The sequence below is a fragment of the Antechinus flavipes genome, chromosome X, assembly GCF_016432865.1.
Source record: "Antechinus flavipes isolate AdamAnt ecotype Samford, QLD, Australia chromosome X, AdamAnt_v2, whole genome shotgun sequence".
NCBI lineage: Eukaryota > Metazoa > Chordata > Mammalia > Dasyuromorphia > Dasyuridae > Antechinus > Antechinus flavipes.
Window position 1 is genome coordinate 41,112,846 of NC_067404.1, and position 25,628 is coordinate 41,138,473.

Here is a 25,628-nt window from a genome sequence, read left to right on the forward strand (position 1 = left end):
ATGGAGTTTTTGTGGGAGACGGCTGTGTGCACCCCGGACAGGGACAGGCGCCCACGGAGTAGTTTTCTCCACGGTCTCTGGCTCTGGGTGAGCAGCCTCCCTCCCCTCTTAGACAAAGACCCGAGGCAGGGATACTCAGTGGAAAGCAGAATTGAAGAAACCTTTCTGCTTTCTATTTTGAGTGATCTCTGAGTACATCCCTCACAGTTACAAATTGAAAACAAAGCTTTGAGAAGTAAAAGAGTGATTAAAGTGGTGTGAGAATAATCAAACACAAACAGCTTGGTGGAAATTAGCAGGGCAAAGATGTTTGCAGGTTGATATGGTGAACGTAAGAGTATTTTTGAAAGGAGTACAGTCGGTTTTCAAGTACCAACAGGATTTTTCCCCTGAGCTATACTCATACTGGAGGCTCAAAAGATTCCAGTTCTCACAAAGCTTTACCTGATTTAGAGCTGAAAGGTCAGCAGCAGAGCCAGGAATTTAAACCCATCTCCTCTGACTGAAGTCATGCCTCTGAATCATGATTTGTCACGATCAGCTGTCTTAGTTCCTGCACATATTGGAACTGAATTCCTGCTCTTTTTTTTTTTTTTTAAACAGATTTTATAAGCTGCATTTCTATAGCTCTTGGTCACTTGCGATTCAACTCTTTCCTCACAATACGGTAATTGTCCCCATTTTACAGATATAGAAAGTGAGGCTCTGAGATGAAATGATCTGTCCCTTATCACGGTGCGAGTAATTTGTCAGAGGGGAGACCTAAGTTCTTCTGATTTTAGTTCTATCTACTACACTGGTTGGTGCTGCTCTTACTTAAATTAACCGTACTAGTAAAGGAAATAAGGACGAGTTTTTCCATCTTCTTGGCTTTAAAGAGTAAAAAGACTAAATGCCATTTTCCGAAAAGGGGGAAGGAGTTATAAAAATTGCGTGGAGATAGAACCATACAGTTACATACAGTTCTTTCTTTATCTCCCTTTGACCTAGTGCTTCCCATTTGAGCATCTTAAATAGTTGCACAGATGTTCACTACAATTCAATAAGAAATCGGTCTTCCCTTCCCCCACTCCAAAGAAAGTCCACCAGAACTGGCGGATCTAGGTAATTTCCCTGATTGGCCACGGAGTCTCCCGAAGGTCGGAGTGGGAAGGAATAGAGGGGCTTTGGGGTCCTCACGCTTCCTCCTTCAGCCATTGGCCCGAGCCCCTTCCTGGAAGGAGCTGCTCGTATTCCACCAGCCTATTGGTCCCTTTCAAATTCTAGCGCCAGGGCCCATCTGCCAATAGTTACTACCTGAACGCCCCGCCTCCGGCAAAGGCTCCTCCTTTTCGCGGAGTTGTTTTCTTGCGCATGCTTCCTGGGAGCTGACGCGCCGGGGTGTTTGCAGAGCGCCTGCGCAGGAGTGGCGGAAAGAGGGCGGGCCCTGCTGTTGCTGAGGCTTCGGAAGCTGTGGCGACGGCGACGGCGACGGCGACGGCTACGGCGGCGGCGGAAGCTGTACAGGCAGCAGGTTGTAGTTTTTGTTTTGGCTTCAATCCGCCAGCTGGTTCTCCTGGGCTGATCCTGCCGGCCTGAGGAAGAGGAGGAGGAGGAGGAGGAGGAGGATTGGCTACATCTGCCCCTATCTGGTCGGGTGGAGGGGAGTGGGGAACCTAGAATTAGCGGGGCGAAGTCCCGGGACGGAGCATGGGGGGCTGGGCCCAGGCCCAAACCCAGACCCAGGCCCAGGCCCTACCAATGCTGGGCTTTTGCCCCGCGTCGTGTGATCGGCTGTCAGGGTGGCCGCGATGTTTGTAGACCCCGGGGAAGGCGGCAGTATGAGCCTCCCCTTCTCCTTCTAGAACCACCACCTTCGCCTGCTGCTTCCTTCTCTCCCCCCTCCCTGTCCTGCAGTGAGTGGGAGCCGAGAGAACCCCGAGTTGAGAATCGACCCCCAGGCCATCCCCACCTCCCGACACCCAGCCTCCCGGCATGGCTCAGGAAAAAATGGAGTTGGACCTGGAGCTGCCGACTGCCACCGCCCCCCCTGATGGAGGCAGCCTGAGGAGATCCAACAGTGCTCCCTTGATCCATGGGCTCAGGTGGGTAGGAGGTGGGTGGGGAATACAGAGCTTAGGTTCTGAGCCCTTGGTAAGCCACCTACCCTCTCCAGTGCAACTGGAAGGCTCTGGACCCAGGGGCTTTTGAGGGCAATCGGAGTGTAGCTGATGGGGGGGGCGGGGCAGGAGGGAGGGCTCGCAGGAAGGGGGGGGGGGGGAGAGGCTTGCTTACAAAAGGGTTAAGCAGGTCCGGTATGAGGGTGGGATGACAGTTTGGAGGAAGAGGACTTGAAGAGAGGGAATCTGAGTACTTGCCTTGATGTAAAGTGACCTGCAGGGTTGGCTGCATACTTTGACAGGTTGTGTGGCCTCCCTGATTCTGAGCAACCAATGTCAATCTGAAACTTCCGGAGTTGGCTGGCTTCAACTTAACACCTGTTTCGAGAGGCATTGAGGGATTTGCCTTCCCTGTAATATTACAAAGAAAGAACCTACACTAAAGCATATTTTAACCGACAGCTTAATGATGAAGCCATTTCTCTTGAGGTGATTGGAAGTGATTCGTAATAGGAAATAATATATCATTTACAGATCCTAAGTTTGGTTACCAGAAATACTAAAGAATCTGTGATTGCACTCATGTGAGCCAACGTGGGCACTTCATCTGAAGATGCAGACCATAACCTTTTTATTTAATGCCAGCCGAAAAAAAAATCCAACATCAAATTAACCCAACCCTTTGAAATGCAGTTTAGATTGAGGAAATTGTGAGATTAGAAGATTTAGGAAATTGTATAATCTTAAACTTTAATGTTGGCTTATTAACTAGATGTATTTTTTTGATTGACTAAATCATTAATGAGATTTTTGTATATATGTATTTTCCATATTTCCATTTTTGTATATGTGTATTTTCCAGGTCTTTTCTATCGATATTTTATAAGCAGCATTTTTGAAAATTATATTTGACTAGATAGATTTGACTTCATATGGCCTCGGAGTTGTGGAATTCATCAAGAATATCTTATTTAAGCACCAAATGGAAATGTGGAACAACCTGTTGAACATTTATTTGTGTCAACTTAGGTGTAGATCAACTTTTTCTTTTTTTTTTGCTAATTTTTTTTTAACTTGAGGGGAAGGATGGCTTGATTATTTGAGATTGCTTTCACATGGTAAGATCCGAAATTCAAAAAAGCTCTTCGGTGGCCTATGACTTTTCAGATTTGAGGAGCAAATAGTAAATAATACCAATCTTGACCAAAATTTATACTTTTCTAAAAGCATCTTGACTCATGAAATACATAGTTCTTTTGTATGATGAAGTATTCATTTAAGAGGGAGTACATGCATTAGGAATCTGGAGACCTCAGTAAGTCACTTAACCTGATGAAAAGGTTGAAATCTTGAGTCTTTGATATTAGCTGGCAGTTTGACAAGAAAACAAGTGAAAATGTTTTTGATAAGCAGATATGGTAACAATTCTACTTATTTTCCAGTGATAATTCGCAGATTTTTCAGCCTTATGTAATCCGAACCCGGAGGAATAGTACAACAGTGATGAACCGTCATAACTTGGTAAGTTTATCAGTAAATATCTGAACCACAGAGAATGTGCTGACCAGCACTGGTGGGAATTTCTCATACACATAAAACCACAGGTCTAATCTCTATTCCTTTCTGAACTTTTTAAGACAGGAAAAAATTTTTTACCCTTCAGATACAGCTTTTCCTTAAAATTAAGTGCTAGATATGTTGTAGTAGCAAGAAATTTAGTATTCAGACATTGCTGAAAAATCTGATTAACTGGTGAGGTTTTTATTTAATGTTTACTCTATAAATAGCAATTTTCTGTTTTGGAGGCTTTGTGAAATTTATCTACTATCATGGGAATTTGTTTTTTAAAAGTGATTATCATTTGTTGGTACATAATTCTGAAGGAAGTCAGTATTAATTTTAAATTACACCTCACAATGTTTTGTAATTATTCCAGGATGAAAAAAAAATCAAATAGAAGGTTATATTGTTTGATGAGTATATATGGGATTATGCTACTTAAAAAATATATAGGCCCTTTCTAAAAAGTCTGCCTGCTCTGTTTTGTTGTTCTCTGAAGATTTACCATCTAATTTTTTTTTTTTTTACTACTAAGGTTCTTGAGGAATATATTATTTTGCTACTGGCTGTTAGAATTAGAAGAAATTAGGATATGGTTCTATTAATCTATTTTCAACAATTTCCCCAATCACTGGGAAGAAAGGTGCTTATTTCCTAGGGAGTTCCATTTCTCAATGAAATCACAAGTCCAATTCCTATTTTTCTCCCTATCTCCAGCCATTAAACATCTACATATCAAATACCATTTGAGATACAGATGTTAATGGCATACCCTTATGCTCATGGAGATTATGAAGTAGTAAGATGGAGCAAAACTAAATCAAAATGAAACATATCCACCTAAGGGTACTGTACAGTTATCTTTAGAAGTCTAAGGAGGGAAAGGTTATTCAAAGTCACTGATGGGGAAAATACAGATGGTTGAGAAGATAGCATTGGAACTTGCTGGACCTTAAAAGAAGAGTTCAGTGGTACCCTCACCAGCAGCAAAAAATGCTATTATTGTTGAGAGCAAAAGAATAAACTGGTAGTATGAAAAGCAGAAAAACCAAAAGTATAGCAATTTGAAGCCATTTAGTCTAGTGGCAAATGACCTATGATGATAACTGAGGACATTGCAATAAGAATCATGATTAACAAAATAAACAAGCCTTGTAATGAGATTTCTTCATAATTCTAGAGTTTTCCATTTAATTGGTTTCCCTAATCTTGACTAGAGGAGATAGCATTGTATGAGTGGGAGCAGTAACAACATTAAAAAGAAACAACATGAAACATTAAAATAGAGAAATAATAGCATTAAAAAGGGAGGATGTGTTTCTAAGTGACCAATATGCAGTCTATAAAAGTTTAAAGTTATGTGTTTAGAAACTTGAGAATTGGGAGAATTAGGCTACTTAGTACACTAAATAGATTCCTCCCTCCCCAAGTGTTAAGATGTGACATATCTAGTTGTTGGAGAGACTCAATGGACCCATGTGAAGAACTGGGGAGGGTATTTCCTCTTAGAACAAGAAGCAAAAAATCCACTGCTGTACTGGAAGGTGGATAGAAAAAACTAAGCTTTGTATCCTCAGAATTCCTCTAAATTCCTGTCATCTCTATAGTGATCTTGAACAATTCAGATGAGATATTCTGGGAGATGGGGTACAAAGGGAATCATCATCCACAGCTGGGGGATGGTATAATCCATCTTTCTAGAGGAAGAGAGTATTGGAAAAATACTGAGTCCTAGTGCAGTGTGGTCAAGGGAAAGGTTAATTGCCTCCTGGAGCCCTAGACTGTAGATTAAATTTCTCATTTACTCAGAGACTAGAGGAGGAAGGCTACTAATGGGACTTTGACTTTACTTATAGCAGTTGTATAAATTTTAAAACCTTGAAAGTACTTAACATCTCTTCTAATATTTAACAACCCAACTTTTCTAATATTTAACAACTCAACTGATCAAAGACATGTGGAGAAGCTGATTTTAGAATGAGTCTTAGCTGTAATACATTGAGGACTAAATACTAATTGATATAGTTTTAGTGATGTGTTTATATATTATTTGAGTGGATTTGTTTTTAGGTTTCCACCTAAATATGGTGATTTAACTATTAAATAAGTACATGTGATTAAAAAAACCCAAAAAACAAAAACCTGGCTTTCTAGTTCATCTCAGAGTTAGAGACAGGTATGTAAACAGCCTCAGGAAATGACTAAATCATAAAGAGCAGAATGTTTTAAAAGAATAGTATTTCCAGGCTGCTGAGGGTAGGGTCAAAGGATGCCTGGTATGGAAGTAGCCTCCTGAGACATTGTAATTCGAGCCAGTATAATAATGGGGTTTGTAATACTGACCCTGAGCCATGAAGAAAAGACTAAATTATGTTTGACATAGTCATATTGATAACGAAAATAATCCTTTAGAGCATTGTTGTCAAATGCAAATAGAAACGGGGGGGGGGGCCCTAAACTACATAAGAATCACTCAGGGCTGCATATTGACCTAGTAGTAAAATGTTATATTATCTATGTTTTATTGAATTTGTATTTATTTTGTCATATGTTTCTCAATTCTGTTTTAATCTGGTTTGAGCTATACTCAGGTGTGTAGTGGACCACATGTAGAATCCTTGGGTCACATATTCAACATCTCTGCTATAGACCATAGCTTTTTTTTTTTCCCATTGTTTTACATTTTTTATTGCCTCTAATTTGTAAAGTAAAATAATTCATGATAGAGAAATGCATAAGGAAATTCACTGCAACAGTACAAACTAGCATGAAAACAAGGAACATAGAGATGGTTTAAGTAGATGCCTTTAGCATGGTGAAGTGGATTTATAACATTAGGCAAAGTCAGAAAGGCCTGGATTCTAATCCTACCTTAGATATTTCATAGCAGTAAGACTGTGAGAAAGTCACTGTAGACCTCAGTATCTTCATCTGTAAAACTAAAGAGATAGACTTAGTGATCTCTAAGATACCTTTTATCTCTGAATCTCTGATCCTTTGATCAGAATCAGAAAATACAATCCACTGTATTTAATCAATGGAATTCACAAACACTATTGTTGATATAAATAATGATATTTGCTTTGAACAAATACTTTAGTGGTACATAGCACGAAATCTAACAAATGAAAACATCTTGAAAGGGTTTATACTATGCATTCTAATATGACTTCTCACTTCTGCCTACATTGATTATTCAGATAATTTCTAATAAATTTTCCTGTCTCTATTCTTTCTGCCTTCTAATTATATTTCATTGCTGCCAGATTTCTCTTTCCTGTGTATAGATACAGTTCTTCTATTTCTCTGCTCAAAAATGTTCATTGACTCCCTACAGCAAACTATTTTGCTTGCTATTCAAAGTAAGCCATAATCTGGTGCCACATTATCTTATCAGTTTAATTTCATGCTTTCTTCTCCCCATTCTCCATGCTCTTGCCAAAAGGGACTATCAACCATTCCTCTAAATGTTTCTTTTTCTTTCTTTTTTTATTTTTTTTAAATAATTATAACTTTTTATTGACAGAACCCATGCCTGGGTAATTTTTTACAACATTATCCCTTGCACTCACTTCTGTTCTGACTTTTCCTCTCCCTCCCTTCACCCCCTCCCCCAGATGGCAAGCATAGACCATAGCTTCTTAAACTGATTTGGAATCCTACATGGGAGTCTAGTAACTGAATCTGGGGAATGTGAAATTATGATTTGTCATCAGCAAATGTTTGATTTGTGTACCTAATTTATTTACCTATATACCTGGGATCATGTAAAAATTTCTCAGGTAAAAAGGGGTCTTGAATGGAAAAAGTTTAAGAAGCCCTGGTCTGAAGCCTCCAATCAGTTGGAATTCTGTGACTGAAGAGGTCTACTGCCAGTGCATTTGATAGATCCTGGGGCCTACGTGAAATGTATGGGACTAGACAGTAACTCGTGTTTCCCTAGCACATTCTACAGGCAAATAATGTGAAGAGGTAATGAAAGTAAAATGAAGAAACTGGATCTAAGAGGTTGTGACTTGTCAACTGCTAAGTGTTGGACCTAGGATTCCAAGCCTTGGTTCTCTTGACTACAAGTCAAATGCTTGTTCCATTCGTTCACTGTCCTGCTCAGAGTTCAGAATCACCTTTGCTACATCTGTTTCAGGAGTTGTGCTCCTTGATGGTTCTGTTTAAGTAGTAGTCGGTTTGTGAGGCCTTGTAGGAACGTATTTCATCAAGACTATTGAAGCGCAAGATAGAACAACTAGAAAGAGCAGCCGTAGCCCACTGAAAATATATTCGGTACATGAGCTCCTTTGATTATTTGGGTCATGAGATGAAAGGCATAGAGGAGGGGCTTTGGTCTGCACAATGAGGCCATGGATTTATCAAATCATCATAATACAAAGTATGAAACAACCTGGTTTCCCAACCCCCAGTGGCTAAAGCATCAAATTCAATGAGGTTGAGGGTGATTAGGGTAAGAAACAAGCACGCTGATTGTGGTAAGAAGTGATAGATCATAGTCTGACAGCAAAGGACATAAACTTAATGAAAAGCAGATGGAACTCAAAATGCCGAGCAATTTGGTGCCATTCAGCTTAGGAAAAAACAGTATGTGGCATCCCAGTAGTCCCTGAAGACATACTACTGTACAATGCAACAATAATGTTTGCCAATGACTTTGGTCTACTGAGAAAAGACTGACAGGTTCAGGATCAACTGTTTAAGACAGGGAAATGTGTATGTAATATGTTTTTAAAAGATTTTCATTCCAAGTAGTTAAAACCTTAAACAGATTTTATTAACTAGAAAAGTCACATCTGGAACATTTCATTGCCAAGGGTGCAGTGTAAATAAGGTATTACTTGGATTTCTTTTTCCTAGCCAAAAAGCATCCTCTCTGCTAGTATTTGTGTCCTGTGGGCAAGGTACTTTATATATGGAATTTGAGAAATTTGAGAATTGGAAGGGGGCCACGAGATGGGGAGTCTAGTCCATACCTGCTCCATTATACCTGACAAGTGCTTATCCCACTTTGACTTGAACAGAACTCAACAAGTGCCTGGCTAGCCCATTCCAGTCTTGGATAACTGATTGTTAGGAAGCTGTAACTCACATTCAATCAAGTTTGCCTTTTTTGTAATTCCAACCCATTGTTTCTAGTTTTCCCTTCTGGAGCCAAAGAGAGCAAGTCTAGTACTCCTTTCCATATAATAGCCTCTAAAGTACTTGAAGAAGGCTTTCACGTAGCCACTGAGTCTTCTCTTTGCCATACTAAGCACTCCCAAGTTCCTTTACCTGATCCTCATATGGTGGGCTTAAGATCCTTCATCATTCTGGTTGTCCTCAATATTCTAAACACTGTCTAGCTTATCATTAGTATCCTTCCTAAAATCTGGTACCCAGAACAGCACTCAGTATCCCAAAATTTGCGTGACCAGGTCACAAGATAGTGAAATCACCTTATTCCTGGAAGATAAGTTCTTCAGCGTGGCCCATATTACATTTGGTTTTTAGCTGCCAGATCACATTAGTGACCATTACTGAGCTTTATTCTCTTATGAATCCCTAGATCTTTTTTTAGATAAACTATTACCTAACCATATCACTAAGTCTTGAACTTGTAAAATTGACTGCTCACACCCAAGTGTAAGACTTCATTTATACCTGTTCCTACTGAAACAGTATTTTTATTCAATTCGGCCCAATTTTCAGATCCATCGAGATCTTTTTGGATGCTGAACCCATCACTCAGTGTATAAGCTAATTCCTCCTAGCTTTGTGTCATCTGCAAATTTAATAAGGATGCTTTTATCTGAGTTATTGATAAAAATGTGAAACAACACAGATCCCTGGAGCACTCCATGGGAGGCTTCCTTTCAAACTAATATGAAGTCATTAATGGCTATTTCTTGAGTCAGGTCAGCTCTGAATCCATTTATTTGTACTGTCTAACTTTAAACCTACATCTCTCCATCTTTTTCATATTATCATGTGATTTGCTAAGATCCAGATAAACTATATCTGTAGCATTCCCCTCGTAGACTGTTCTAGTAAGAGTAGGTAATTATATTGGTACAGGGAAACTTCCCAATGAGGAAACTCCTACCAATACAGGTAGGTGAACATATTCTCTGCAACTTAAAACTGGTATTACCGAGTAATTAGCATGTATATAGTGCCTTCTATGTGTCCGGTGCCTTACAGATACCTCATTTGATCCTCATAAGAGCCCTGGGAGCTAAGTGCTATTCCTATCTCTATTTTCCAGTTGAGGAAACTGAGGCAAAGAGAAGTGAAGTGACTTAATCACACAGCTCATAAGTGTCTAAGACTGGATTGGTATTCCAGGCCCAGCATTCTATCCATTTTGTCACTTAGCTGCTCCTAAAATCCTAGACAACTGTTCACAGCGCTAAGAAGTTAAAGGGACTTGCCCAGGGTCACCCGGCCTGTATATATGTATCAGAAGCAGGACTTTGTAATTTGGATTCTCCTGGCTCATATGGGCTTATTAAAACGCCATAAATTAGAGGGAGATGCTTAGGTGGACCTTGGTGCTGCTAATTGTTGTAGAGTGTGGCTGGTAAAATCTCTAGAGAGAAAAGGAGTAGTAAGCAGAGCCTTGGCCGGAGAAAAGATCTCATTCCAGCCCATCTCCCAGGTGGGAGATAGGAAAGCTCTGGGAAGGATTTGGCTGCCCTCATCCAGGAGGAAGGAGGTAGCAGAAAGCACCAGGTGTTTACCTTCGACAGGGGTAGCCATTGGTATTCCACCAACTCCCTAGGCTTCAGGAATAGTTGGTGAGGAACTGATGCAGAACTATAACCTTAGAATCAGAGGATTCAGAGCTAGAAGCAACCTTGAAAATTATCAAAGTTATTTTTTTTTTTGGATGAAGTGGGCATAGCAATAAGTGAAGAGGTAATATCTTTAAGCCTGTGTTTCTAAAACTTCCATAGAGGATTTAATATCATTTAGTATGTGTTGATCCAACAAGACCTAGCTGCACAATTGAAGGAGAGGTACAGTTGTTGGTAGTATTAGTAATAACAGCATGAAAGGCAGCTTGGTATGGTGGACAGAGGGCTGGCCTCATGCAAAGTGACTGTATGATCCTGAGCAAGTCACTTCACTTCTCAGTGCTCTAGGAAACACTAATATTCTACACTGCAGGACAGCTGCCAGCCTGTGTCAGTGATGAGACTCCCAACGTCACTGAGATCATAGCTCTGGACCAGATCCCCAGACCAACAACATAAGTAACAAAGATCAGTAGTCCAAGGCAAGAGTGGTTTGCAGACTAGGCCACAGTTTTTACTTTTCATCAAAACACTGGCATATTTGTAAACACTGCTTATTAGGCAAGCAAGCTAGCCTAGAAAGCAGGAGATAAGTATTATAATTTTAGCTCTGCCACAAACTGAATCATTGACTGTGGGCCAGATCGTGCTTTTCTGATGCTCGTTTTCATCCTCTAAAATGATGGGGTAAGACTAGCTGATCCTGAAGGTCCTGTCCCACTTTACAATTATCTGCTTCCCCAAGGCGGGGAGGGGGGGAGAGAGGGAGGTGGGGAGCCACTAACTTGAGAGCTTTAAAAGACTGAATGTCATCTGTGGATTTGGGCCATCTCCTTTCAGCTGTTGGTGCCTTCAACATGATGCCTTATCAAGAAAAGGTTGGGTGCTCCAGAACTAGGTACAAAACACTATGTTGCCCATGATAGAAGCTCCAGAGAACAGGAGAGAGATGATTCTTGCTATGAAAAGCTGACAGAAGTAGTAGTTGTGTGGGTGCACCGACAAAACAACACGCCTATGAAAATGCTTGTTCTATGCCCAGCACTGTGAGACCCCCCCCCCAGGAAGTAAAATAGTATAAGACACTGTCATAGGGGCAGAGGCTATCCAATCCAGGGGTTTTTAACCTGAGCTTTGTGTATTTAAAAAAAAAAATTATATATGTAGATTTTTATTTTTAAAGTATCTCTTAATATCACATTTATATCTTAATGTAATTTGTTTCCTTGGTATTGTATTATTTTGTACATTTAAAAAACATTATTGTAATGAATCCATATTCTTCAGTATACAGCCAAAGGGATCCATACTATAAAGAGATTTAGAATTACGATCTGGTCAGATTTCCTTATTTAATGATTAGAAATCTGAGTTGCTCTGTTCTAGGTCTACCTAGTAAGGAAAACTAGGATTTTAACTACATGCAAAAGCTTATCTTCTTGGGGCAACAAGATTTTAGACATGTTTTATTGCCCAGAGCATCCTGGTAAGAACTTTTAAAAGAATGACACCTAGTGGTCTCTTTAGGAATAATCTGTAAATGACAAACTTTTCCCCCCTCCTTTCTTAGACGTCCCTGGATTCCAAATTGTGCCTAAAATTCTTTTAGTAACTTGGTCCATTTTTCTAAGATGTCACAACATTTTTGATCAGTGAAATGATTATCTTTGCAATGTCTTAGAAGAATGTTAAGTTTCTGACATCTTTCTCAAGACTTACAAGTCATAACAAGGGTCTTGGTTATATAGATTGCTTGCATTCTTTCTGGCCTACATGCATGTCCTTTGAGGGGACAAAAATCTTATAACAAATTGTCATCCTCAGCATTTGTGGCTAAAATTTTTTTAGACTCCCCCCCCCCCAACTCTTTTTAATAGTTCTTGTTTTGTTTTTTGTTTGTTTGTTTAACTCTTCTTTTGTTTAAACAGGGTATCCCAGAAGTCTTAGTGCAATCTGTAAGCTTTACTAACTTAGAACTACACTTCTGAGTAGTTCTGAGATCTTCTGTTCTCTTCTTCCTTTTTTCTGCCCTACAATGTCATTAATAGATGGGTCATAGTATTTTTATCCTTTCACTCTTTATGCCATCATTGCATGCTTGCTTTCCCGCTATCAACTCCTAAAGCATTGTTCTGTGTTTATCAACTTTCGCCAAATCACCCATTTAGAGTTCAGCTGTAAACTCCCGTTTTGAGAAGCAAGAAAACAGGAATAGAAAGAAGCACTGTTATCAGCTGGTCAGTTGGATCTGTGACGGTGATTTGGATATCCCCCCAGCTGTGTAGATGGCATTTTGTTCAGGTCTGTTCCCTTGGCTCATCTGTATTCTCTTCTGAGGTGACCACTGAGGGTCTGCTTGATTTTTCACTTTCTCCTGATGTGCCAGAGATACCAGGGAAGCCCTTGGACTTCCGGCCTGTTCTTTATCCATACGTGCAGAATTCCTCAACTGTCCTTCCTCATACACTTTACTTCAGTCACATACAGGGAGGGTCAAACCATTTACTTTCCACTTCCTTCATTAAAATGTGTGACATTCCTCTGGCTGCCTGTACTTCTCTGTAATTCCATCTCTCCCTATGCCTCGTCCCTCCTGACACTAGTTGTCAGACTCATCCTGACTTCCAATCCCTTCACCCTTCAGTCCTTTCTCAAGTTACTACCCTGCTTTTGACTTTCCTTCTTTCTCAACCTCATCCCTGTAGTTAATCCATTCAGCTCCCTATCATCTCCTTTGGAATCCTTTGTTCCCTTGGCTGTCCTGTTACTACTACTCGCTCCCCTCCAGAGCGCTCATCCTCCATTATCTCTGCAGTCTCTCTTATCTGCTCTTCTTTGTGAGATGCTGAGCAAAGCTGGAGGAAGTCGGACAAACAGTGGTGCCAGTTTGGTATGGTATAAATGTGCTATCCAACTTCAAGTGGGCCATCTCTGCAGGAAGGTAATCCTTTTATTCTCCCTAACAGATTTTGTATCGTACTCCCCCACAGATGTTGTTCTAACCCTCTTTTCTCTTCATGCCTTCTAAACCTCTTCCTCCTGCTCTCTGGTATCAGCTGAAGACCTTTGCTTGACTGAAAGGCTATGTACCATGAGCTCCATTTCCTCTCACCCTTCCTTCACCTCAAAGCCCTAACAGGATCTTCCATTCTTTCCTCCTTTCACCCATTCTTTGGTAATGAAGTTGCTCTCATCCCTGCCAAGTCCATCTGCTCTACTTGTGAACTCGGTCCCATTCCGTCCCATCTCCATTAGCAGATTATATATACCGTGGTGCTTTCCTTTTTAACCTCTTTCTGTCTATTGTTCCTTTTCTCTCAATCCATAAGGAAATTTCGCTTGGTTCTATTGTCTCCCAAATATCCTTTTGTATTTCTCCTCCTTTTTTCAACCAAACTCCTAAGATATGGCTGCCTTCACTGTGTCTATCTCACCTTTCACTCACTTCTCAATGCTCTGCAATCTGATTTCCCACTTCGTCAACTAAAACTACCCCTGTCTGAAGTTACTGGTGATCCCTTAATTGTCAGATTTGATAGTTGGGGGATTTTTGTCAGTCCTCCTCCTTTCCTGCTCTTGATCACCCTCTCGGATACGTCACCCTATTTGGGTTTTAGTAACAATACTCTGGCCTGCTTCTCCTTCTCTCTGCTCGATGTGTTCTTCCTCAGTCCCCTGTACTAGACCTCATATTTATGAGCACTTGGAAGATCCTATTCTCTTTGAATGCTTTTTGTCATCAGCTCCTGTGTCTGCACCACTTTTTCACAGATTTCTATCTAGCCCCAGTCTCTCTTCTTCCCTTTCAGTTCCCCCATTACCATTTACCTATTGAATATTCCAAATGGATGGCTTGGAGAGCCCAGTTCAACATGTCCAAAATGGAACTCCCCTATTTTCCTTTGCAACTTAACCCTTTTTCAGGCTTCTCTCCCTTGACTTGAAGGTACTCCCCCGGTCCTTAACCTTGATGTTCATCTTAGATTCCTCACTTTCCCCTTCAGTTTCTGCAGGCACATCTCTTGGCTTCCAGTCCCCTTTCTTTATCTGCATAGCTACCATCTTCGTTTTGACTCTCTGTACTTTTCACAAAGACCCAGGTTTCTTAACTTTTTGTCTGGGGGGGACCCCTTTGGCAATCTGGTGAAACCTATGGACCCCTTCTCAAAGTGATGTTTTCAGTACACAAAGGAAACCAATTGTATTGTCATATACTTATGAAAATATTAAATAGTTCACAAACTAGGTTAAAATTTTCTTTTAAAAATGAAAAATTTAAACATGAGTTATCTTTTCTGGCCTAGATGACCACAATAGTCCCTTAACTGGTCTTTCTGGCTTTAGTCTCTCCCCCTAGGGAAGGGGAAAGGAAGAAGCATTTTCTCTAGCACCTACTACGTACCAGGTACTACATGCTAAATGATTTACAAATATTCTTACAACAACTCCAGGAGATAGGTACTATAAAGATCCCTGCCTTCCAGATGATGAAACTGAGGCAGACAGAGGTTAAATGACTTGCTCAGCATCACCCAGTGAGTGTCTGAAATTAGATTTGAACTCAGAACTTTCCGAGTCAGGCCTAGTTCTCTGTCCACTGTGCTACGTAGGTGCCTAAGTGATTTCTCTTCAGTGCGGATCTGACCATGATCCTCCTCTAATCTGTAAACTCCCCTGGTGCCCTTTAGGCTAAAACATAACCTGTTTTATTTACCCTTTCTCTCTTTTGCAAATTAATTTTTATATGTATTTGTTCAGTAAACACATTTATTTTTCTTCTCCATCCACCTCCCTGCAACAACTCTGGTTTTTTACACACTTAACAACCTGACCACGCCCTGTCATTCCAGCATCATTGTCCAGAGCCGGATTTCACAGAACTACTCTTCTTTCTGTTCCTCATGCGTGGAAATCCATCTCTTTTGCCCATGGCAGCAATGCATTCCCTTCTCACCTTTGCCTCAGAAAATTCCTTTCTTCTATTAAGAGGGGGCTCAAGCATTGCCTTGTACATTGAGTCTTTCCTGTGACTTCTCCCTGAGGCCTTCAATTTATTAGGATTTCATCTCTTTGCTTTGCCATTGCCTATAAATGTTCTACCTCCGTGATCCAGAATTTGGGAATTTCTCCCATCTGACCGTAATCTGGTATTCCATCCTTCCCTCTTGCCTCCCTCTCGCCCCCGCTACTGCATTATTGCTCTGACCTCCCTTCTTAATTCTACAATTAGTTAACAAGACTAATGGACATATATGCCATTGGGCCAGTCAATCTGCAAAGCAGGCTCTTTTTAAAAGGGGAAGCACTTGGCCAGGTACTGGAACACCTGCTCGGAATGGGTCTTTGTTATACCTCGTTACTCTTCTGAGCCTGGGGAGTTCTGCGTTTCAGTGGTCTAAAGTGTCTGCACTGAGTCCGGCTTAGCATGAGGTCCTTGGAATAGCAGGGTTCTAGACTGCTCAGGATGGAAACGGAGCAGGTCAAAGCTCCCCTATATAGATCAGTGGTCAAATTGGGCGCATAAGAAGCCCTTGGACTTCCAGCCTGAGAAAGATCCCAGGACTAGGAAGGATTTTATTTTAAAAAAAGAAGAAGCAGGGACACCTTGTGGCCATTAAGGAGTAATGCTTAAACATTTTTATGTACCTGCAGTAGTGAAGCTGCTGAGAAAAAATTCTCAGATTTTCTATTTAATGAATCCTCTGCTACTTAAACATGCTTCATATTTTGGTAAGTTCTGTACTCCCCCCCCCCCGATTTCCTTTAATTTGTGAATTATTTGATCACGTTTCATGTCTCAGAATTGACTAACACTGATTTCCTCAATCTTCTTTTATACTCTTGTCTTCTTTGAGAAGTTCTTAATTATAAATTGTCTGCCATTGTTCAATTTTTGTACCTAAGTTCTTCTCAGACTTTCTCCCCAATGACTTTCTGATAATCTTTGTTTAACCTTGTTTATGACTTCCTGACTTTTTTTCAGTATTGACTGCTTCTAATGGTCGATATTAGAGCATCTGGGTGGTGCAGTAGATAGTGCTGGGCCTGGGGTCAGGAAGGCAAGTTAAAATTTCACTTTGGATACTTACTATTTGTATGATCCTGGGCAAGTCGCTTAACTTCTGCTTGTCTCAATTTCCCCATCTGTAAAATGGAATCATAATAGCATTTAACCTCTCAGGGTTCTTGTAAGGATCAAATGAGATAATATAGCTATCAATTATATAATGCATATGAATTATTCTTATATAAGTACTTTGCAAACCTTAAGAGGTACTTTATAAATGATTGCTATTATTTTGTCACATTTGCTGATGTTCTGGTGTGAAGGATTACATTTGTATTTTAAATTATATTTTGCTGGAGTGTTTTGGAGCAATTTTCTGTATGACTCTCAGTTGTTGACAATTTCTCTTTGAACTACTCGTTCCTGCCCTTTGACCTCTTCTCTACTGGGCAATGGCACATGACATCTTAATTGCCTTTGTGAATTTACACAAGTCAGAGTGATGCAAGTCACTTTCCTGCTCTGTGCCTTGATTTTTCTCTTCTCTAAAATAAGGAAGTTGGATTAAATGATTCCCTAAGTCTTTTTAGCTCTAACTCCGAACCCATTTTCTAAGTTACCTTATCCAGCTCTGTACTTGCCCAGGTCATTCTCCCACTTTTCAGAACTTTGTCATTTGTCCCATAGTCTTCTTAGCCACTCACACCTCTGCTTTTATATTTATGGATTTAAATATACACGATGATGTTCTTTCACCCACTCTGCTCACTTGGCCCCAGCTTCTGTAGTCTATAGCTTCACTACTGAGGCACATAATCATGGTCCTATCCCTGATTTAGAAATATTCTGCCGCTGTGATCAAGAAGTCTAAAATTTGGGAGGCTAGGTAGCGCAGGGGATAGAGCACCAGCTCTGAAGTCAGGAGAACCTAGGTTCAAATCTGGCCTCAGACACTTAACACTTCCTAGCTGTGTGATCCTGGGAAAGTCACTTAACCCCAACTGCCTCTTGCCAAAAACAAAAAAAACAAAAATTCACTCTTTCACGTCCAGTGTCATGGCCCTTACTTTGGCCTCATTAGCTGCCTTCCCTTCCTGGTCGTGATCCTATCGTTGACGAGGCTAAGAGTATTAGGCCAGCTAGCCTATAAAGCATTCTGGAAAGGTACCTGGAAAGGACCATGATTATGTGCCTGCAGTAGTGAAGCTATAGACTACAGAAGCTGGGGCCAAGTGAGCAGAGTGGGTGAAAGAACATCATCGTGTATCCTTATATGAAACGATTAGGCTCACATTTTTCAACTTAATAAGATAAGCTTCAAACAGGCTTCATATCCTTTTAGTAACTTCTATACACTTTGCTAACATTTCACTAAGTTGGTCAGTTATTTGATTATACATTTGCTATCTTAGGATATGTTTCTTCCCTCATACTGTTCTGTTGATATCACCTGCCTTTCTGTCCTCCATACTTGTCCTTTTACAAAATCGATATGATGGTCCTTTGTCTTTTATAATTAAATTCTTCTTAGCCTATTTCCCTTCTACTTCCTGAGAAACTTTGTTTTCATTTTGTTGATTCTGAATTTGCTAGTATTTGTAGCCTTATCTGTTCTGTTATTCTTTTTCTTCTGCCCTGTAACGAACTTTCTCCATAAGATCACAGAAGCTTCATTCATTTGTTCCTTATCTCAATCATTGCTTACTTTCTTTCCCATTATCTTATGGTCTTGTAGCAATGGTCTCACATTTGTTAGCCTGACATTTTTGTCCTTTGTCAGATGCCTTAGAGGACCCCGTCAGAGTTTGGCCCCTGAAGTTAAGAGTGAAAACAGAAAACACATAAAAGGATTTATAATGAAGTAAAAACTCCCTTTCAGCAAATCCCTTTTTGGAAGTATCTTAATTAGAAGTGACAGTAGTGTCTATTTTAACTGTTGGAAGAATTTGAGATGCATATGAATTAGGACTTAATAACAGATACTTGTCACTGAGTACAAAGCTTACTCAGCAGCAACTTTTGGAGCTCAATGGTTTCGGTGCCTTGGAAGTGGTTGTAAATTTGGAGTCAGAGGACCTGACTTCAGAGCCTGGAACTGCCACTTGGTTTCCCATTTGGGGCAATTCATTTCACCCTCTGGGCCTCAGTTTTCTACTAGTGTTAAATGAGAGAGCTTCACTAGATGACCTCAGAGATTATTTCCAGCTCTCAATCTGTCAGTCCATGTTCAGGCTGTGGGTAGTACCCATAGATCTTGGGTAGTTATCTACATGCCCCTGTGTCTTTCTCCTTTTCTTAACAGGTTGGACACTTTTCCCTCAGTTGTCTTATCTGCTTTCTGCTTTTATTTGGAGACTTAAGCATTCTTATTGCTATTCCCTTCAAATAATTCCTTCGCTAAGCTCATTAACCTCTTCAAGTACTGTGAATTGTAGCTTTACCAACCAGCATAAAAATGGCCCCATCCTCCCTCTTATTCTCTCCTGTGTTTTGCCTCTGTAATCTAGATCTTTTAATTCCTCTATCTGATCCATATTTAACATGTCATTAAGTTAATCTCTCTCTCTTTTTAAAAATTCTATATATGATATCCTCAATGAATTTCCAATGACTTCTTCCCCCAGGCTTGTATATTAATCACACAGGTTTAGGATGCATCCACATCATGGACGCTAGGTGGCGTTTCAGTTCAGGATAAATCACCTGGAGTCAGGAAAACTCATCCAGCCTGTGTGATTCTGGGCAAATCACTTAACCCTATTTGCCTCAGCTCCTCATCTGCAAAACGAACTGGCTGCCTTTGCTGTTATGTTTTGTAATCGTGTATCTCTTAGCTTTCTGAATAAATTGTGAGCTCCCGAGAGGCCGGGACCATAGATTTTGTTTTTGACTGTGTTCTTACAAATTTGTCCTTTGAACGTGTTAAGCAGCTCAGGCAAGGGAACCAATGTGAGGAGCTGGTATTGAGTGATGACCTCCACATAGCTTCCCGTAGGAATAGTCCTACCCTTGAGCTTGCCATCACCAAAGGCATACCAATTCCACATTCGGTAAATCTCAGAATCCTTTTTTTTTTTCCTCTCAATCTCTCCTCATGTGTTATTCTTCCTAAATCTAGTCTTTGTCCTCACCCTTGATTGCTTCATGCCTCAGAATTTTTCCGGGCTCCTCCTGCTCTGGCTACAATCCCCCTTCCCAGTCTCAACCCCTTGGTAGACAAAGTTCCCTGCTCTCAAGCCCTTTGCCCTTAGTTTACTCTCACCATTTACCTCCTCCATTTTTTCTCACATGCTGCAGAGTGGACTCAAAGGAAATCATGAAACTATGCCGAGTTCACTTTAGATTTATGCTCACTAATTTCAAGTGACCTGTCACTAGCAAAACAGTCCTTGTCTTCCATAACTGAATCCTCATCCCACTCTCCACAGTGGCTGTACCAAACCCCTTTTACCTGTGGGCCTTCCATACTGTTACTCTTCTGCCAACCCCCTAAGCTTTCTCTCCTCCAAGCTGAGAACTTGGCTTTATAGTTCACTGGAAAAATGAAGTCATTGCCTGAAAACTCCCACTTTTCCCCTTCTCCTCATTGCATTCTGGTTATCATCTCCTTTACTTCAGTCTCTGATAGAGAGCTTTTTCATGGCCATAGGTACCTCCTCTATAAGTACTTCGATGTACCTGTCCCCACCCATCTTCTCCAGCAGATTGTTCCCACTATCATCACTATGACCTCCATTCCTTCTACTAAATTCTTTTGAGGCCATTGCCCCTGACCTAGCTATGTTCTTTTTCTTATCTCGAGCCCTTGGGTGAGCCAACTCATTGTTACATTTTACTCTCTTATCCCTTACCTCCTTATCCGGTTGCCAGCCAAGCCTTGCCAGACTCCCAACCTAGGTTATTCCTACCACTTGCCTCTTTTGCTTCTTCATATGCTGTTGAACCGAGCTGGAAGACAACACAAAATCGTGCTTACCGCATCTGCTCCAAATTTGTTATTTAATCAACTGGATCCTCACCACAGCAAGGTAAACATTCTGTTCCATCTCAACAGATTCAGTCTCCCACTTTCCACGGTTGTTATTGCAAAGTCTCCTCTTTCCATAACCTTCCACTGCATCCCCTTCTTCTCAGCTCATGACTTTGTCTTATACTTCATAGGAAAAATTGAGAACATTCACTAAGAACTCCCCCACTAATTTCTCCTTCGCTCTGGTTTTTGATAAAGAAGTGGTCCTTCTCCTTGCTAAGACTAATTCTTCTGGATGCATCCTCGATCCCATCCCCTCCCAACTTCCTCATTGTCTCTCTTACCTTCAATCCCTCCCTGTCTATCGGCTCCTTCCCTGCCTACATATATCCATATTTCCCTTCCACCTAAAAAAGTCTCACTAAAAAAGCCAACCAGGTATAATCTTCTCTTTTCTCCTCTTCTCAGCTAAACTTTAAAGTGTCATCTCTGTTCAGTGCCTCTTCTTGCTTCTCTCACTCTTGTAAATGATATGACCTCACTATTTAACTGAAACTGCTCTTTCCAAAGTTACCAATGATCTCTCTAATTGCCCAATCAAATGGCCTTTTTTCAGTGCTTATTTTTCATGTTCTCTGTACAGCATCTAACAATCGTGATCACCTCTTCCCTAATACTTATTTCTCTCTGGGTTTTGTTACATTGCTCTCTCTTCTTTTTCTACCTGTCTTCTCCTTCTCTGGCTCCATTGCTAGGTCTTCATCCTTGTCTTGCCCACTCCCTATGGGCATCCTCTAAGGTCCTGTTCTGGTTCTTTTTTTTTTCTCTTTAATGACTTGATCAGCTCCCATGGGTTCAATTATCATTTTTATGATTCTCAGCTCTCTCTCATTCTCTCTCTTCTGCAGTCTCACATCACAAACTCTCTCAGCATGTGCAGAACAGAACTCATTATCTTCTACCTCCCAAGCCGTCCCCCTTTGAACTTTCCTATCCCTGATCAGGGCACTCTAATCTGTTCCATCACCGAGATTCATAACCTCAGCGGCATCCTTAAATTCTCACTTGTTCTATGTGGTTAATCGGTTGCTAAATCCTGCCTTTTCTACCTCTAAGATATTTCATGTATCTTCTTTCCAGTTAATCAACAACCCTCATCATCTCTGACTTGGACTATTTCGATGGCATCTTAGTAGGTCTTCCTGTCTCAAATTTGCCCATTCCAGTCCCTCTCCCACTCACCTGTCAGTGTGATTTTCAATGTGATTTTCCACAAAATCCCTCCTTTCTCCTCAACCCCCTGCCACTTAAAAAAGTCCAGTGACTTCCCAGTACTTCCAAGATCAAATACAAGCTCCTCTGGCATTTAAAGCTCCCTACATCCTAGTCCCTTCTGATGTTTCCAGTCTTCTTATATTTTATTCCTCTCCACTCCTGCCATGATTGAGCTGCCCTTGCTTATTTGTTATTGCTCCCCCCTGAAGCTCTGTTAGCAGCTGGATTCATCCGACCCCAGACCCTCACTAACTGTGTGACCCTGAGCGAATCATTTAACCTGTCTGTCTCAGTTTCCTCATCCTCATCTAAAAATACAGGATAATAATAAGACCTGCTTCCCAGAGTTATGAGGATGAAATGAAATAATATTTGTAAAGCACTTTGTAAACCTTAAAGTATGATGTCATTGCTGGCAATTATTTTCTCCCATTTCCATACCTTTATACTGGCTGTCCCCCAGATCTGGAATTCTCCCTTCTGATTTAACTTGGTTTCTCTGGCTTCCTTCAAGATTCCCACCTTGTGCAGAAAGCCTCTTTCCTGGTCCCTTCTGTTATTAATGCTGTTTTTTTCAAGACTGCTTTCCACCCCCTCTGTAGATACCTTCTCTATACCTTTTTATGTATAGGTTTTCTCCTCCATTAGAATATAAGCTTCTTGAAGGGGCAGGGATTCAATTTTTCATACAGCCACCAGATAGTTTTCTTTCTTTCTTTTTTTTTAAATTACTGTTTTAATTTTCTGGTAAATAAATAATGTTCAAAATTAATTAAAAATGAAACATTGAAGCCAAATTTACTAGAAATTTTGTTCACAATATTTAAGACAATCATTCGATTGTATTTTATCTTTGGGGGAAAAAATAACAAAAACAATAGGCTGTACAAAGAACTACATTGTCAAGTTTAGCCCCTTCAATTTTGCAAATAGATATAAAAATGTACTAGCATGTCTATCTTCTCAGCTTCTGCTTCTTTCCAAGAAAAGTGCAACTTTTAAAATAAATTAAACTAGTATGACCTCATATTTCCAAAATTCTGGCAAACAAATAAATAATGCCAGTTCTCTTTTTGAAAGCATGTTCAGAGGCTTTAAACATCTATAGTAAGAAGTAATACAACACATACATTTCTAATAAATCACATCCTTAACTCTTTTCACAAAAAATACCTCATGAATAAGGAAATAAAGTAATGCATAATAAAGCTCCTTAACATAAGACATGTTAAAGCATCACCAAAAGTACTTCTTTTTAACCTTAAGATCTTCTCTTTTACCATTTCATTTGTTAACACGACCTGATGATTATTAACCATATGTAGAATCTGCATAACTGGTTAGTCATTTTTCATAAGCCCCAGGACCATCTCATCCCCAAACTCAGTAAATCCCAATGACTTTGACATTTAAGGCCCTTCCCAAACTGGCTCCAGCTTGATTATACAGTACTCTCCTGGGGGTAGCTAGGTGGCACAGTGGGTAGAGCACTGGCCCTGAAGTCAGGAGGACTTGCATTCAAATCCAGCCTTAGACACTTAATACTTACTGGCTGTGTGACTCTGGGCAAGTCACTTAACCCTGATTGCCTCAGCAAAAACAAACCAAAAAAAAAAAAAAATTACCCTCATGTATACATTCTTTGGGTCTAAGCAGATTTACCTTCTTACCATTCTTTTTAAAAGGCCCTCTTAACAATTATCTGCTTCTTCTGTACCTTTTCTGGCTGTCTTTCATGTCTGGAATATAGTTCCTCCTTGCTTTTCCCTCTCAGAATCCCTAATTTCATTTAAAGCTCAGTTCAAACATCCCCTTTTACAAAAGACTTTTACTTCCACTAACTATGCAAGTGCCTCCCCTCACCCCCACCTTTCTTCGGTTTCTGTATTTTGTATATACTTCTAGGTGGTCATATTGTTCTATTCCTTAAGGATATGAATGGTTTGATTTTTCTCCCCATCCTGGGGATCTCTAGCAACATAAGTTGCTTAATAAATACATGTTGAATGACTGAATAGCTCATTGGTGTCTGCCTCAAGCTTCCCCTCTTCATTTCTCATAGCTGACAAAATAATTCTGCTAAAGCATATGCTTATTCTTGTCTTCTCTTCAAGGGCCTTCACTTGGAGACGATCTAGATTCCTTATATTGGCCTATGAAGCCTCTCCTCCTCAGGCTCTAGACCAGGGGTCCTCAGACTTTTTAAATAGGGGGCCAGTTCACTGTCCCTCAGACTGCAGACTATAGTAAAAACAAAAACTTTGTTTTGTGGGCCTTTAAATAAAGAAACTTCATAGCCCTGGGGGAGGGGGATAATCGTCCTCAGCTGCCGCATCTGGCCGCTGGCCATAGTTTGAGGACCCCTGCTCTAGACCATCTCTCTGGCTTTACTGCAGAATAACCCCACTTGGTATGCTCTGTCTCCCAATTTTGTATTCCTATCACTTTGCTACCTTGCATATAGGAGTCATCGAATAAATACTTGTCCAATTCGATTGGCTACTTAGAAATGTCACTCGGTTTGGATCACAAGGGACACGGGGTCTGGTGTGCAAGGTGAAGGGTCCTTTTGTCATCTCATCCACTCCCATTTTAAAATAAAAAAGAAAAATGACTTGTTCCAAATCCTACAGATACTGACTGACAAAAGCTGGTATTTAAATCCAGGTCATTCAACTCCAAAATTAGTGCTCTTTCCATTGCACTTTATAATTTAAAAAAAAAAAAATCTGTGCATATGTTTTGCAAATAAAAGGCTTTAAAAAATAAAAATCACATGGTGCTTTACAAAAAATATAATAATTTTTACAAAGTGAAATATGTTATAGAAAAGAGAGCAACATTGTTTAGTAAAGAGGTGCCTTCATCTGGTATTGGATTCAGACTTCAGATTAGGCACCCTGTAGTGTTCATCTTGATATAGTCCTTGTACTGTCTTGTAGGATATGCTGCACATATTAGGAATGTGATAAATGAGTGTAGCATTTTGATTTTTCTTTCTTTCCTGAGGCAATTGGAGTTAAGTGACAGGGTCACACAGCTAGGAAGTGTTAAGTGTCTGAGACCAGATTTGAACTCGGATCCTCCTGACTTCAAGACTGGTGCTCTATCCACTGCACCACCTAGCTAGCCCTGCAGTTTGACTTTTCTTACTAGTTTCAATTTTCTTATGATCATACTGTTGTTTCATTATGGTAAGCCACTCCCAAAGAGGGAACCCCCTTGATCAATGAGGATCTGTAACTGATCGGTAGCTGATCGTCCCAGATTTGGGACCATATTGAGGGTCACATTTTAGGCTTCCTAAACTGTATAAATGGAATCTTTTGGATGTAGCATCTAAGTATTTATTTAGAGACTGTTAGGATTGCGTGGATTTTTTACATTCAGAAACCACCAGACTAGACTAACTTATTAGTCTGTTCCCCTAGCTTTAATGTATATTGGAACTAAAATGAATAAGAGCAGTCTTTTCTATTTATCCTGTTTAAAAAGTTAGTTATTCTGGGCCAGTTAGGAAGTGGCTATTTCCAAGGCTGGAATTTTTTTTTTTTTTACATCATTTACATTGGTCTGAATACATTTAGGAAAAGTGGTAAAGTCACTGCTTGTCTATTAACAGATGGTGCTTTGAGGTTCAGCACCTGGTGTACTTTCCAGAGACCGAATGTATTGCCTCTATGTCCATTAATGTTCAGTGATTTAGAGAGCTGAATTTCTGAGATGTCTGGGTTTTTTAAAATATATGTACACACGAATATAAGAATGCATTGTACATTAATATTGAAAGCAGACTGTTACAGTTCAGAAAACAGTGAATGTTTTCTTTTGTTTGTTTTCTCAGTTGCTGTCATCTTCTCCTATTCGTGTTCCCAGCAGCAGACTTCATCAAATCAAAAGGGTAAATTTTACTTTCATATTCTAAACTTTTT

The 25,628-nt window shown here is 40.2% G+C and overlaps 1 protein-coding gene and 1 long non-coding RNA gene across 7 annotated transcripts in view; one reads left to right on the plus strand and one right to left on the minus strand.

Moving 5' to 3' along the window:
• The first annotated feature begins 1,375 nt into the window (after window positions 1-1,375).
• The window catches only part of PABIR2 (PABIR family member 2), a 92,177-nt gene continuing 67,924 nt past the window's right edge, over window positions 1,376-25,628 (plus strand). The window contains exons 1-4 of one of the 4 annotated variants that reach the window (XM_051968883.1): window positions 1,376-1,513; window positions 1,897-2,084; window positions 3,542-3,620; window positions 25,541-25,597. In XM_051968883.1, coding sequence (XP_051824843.1) covers window positions 1,975-2,084; window positions 3,542-3,620; window positions 25,541-25,597 — 246 coding nt within the window. In that variant the 5' untranslated portion in view covers window positions 1,376-1,513; window positions 1,897-1,974. The other 3 variants (XR_007948927.1, XM_051968882.1, XM_051968884.1) reach the window with 3 other exon arrangements.
• LOC127542944 (uncharacterized) lies at window positions 2,226-24,728 on the minus strand. 3 transcript variants are annotated; one of them, XR_007948928.1, is made up of 4 exons: window positions 21,146-24,728; window positions 18,157-20,399; window positions 16,534-16,588; window positions 2,226-2,510 (listed from the first exon to the last, which is right to left on the minus strand). It is a non-coding gene; the product is annotated as an uncharacterized LOC127542944 (long non-coding RNA). The 3 variants fall into 3 exon arrangements; XR_007948929.1 differs by having other exon boundaries at window positions 20,303-20,399; window positions 21,146-24,726; XR_007948930.1 differs by lacking the exon at window positions 2,226-2,510 and adding an exon at window positions 4,831-6,598.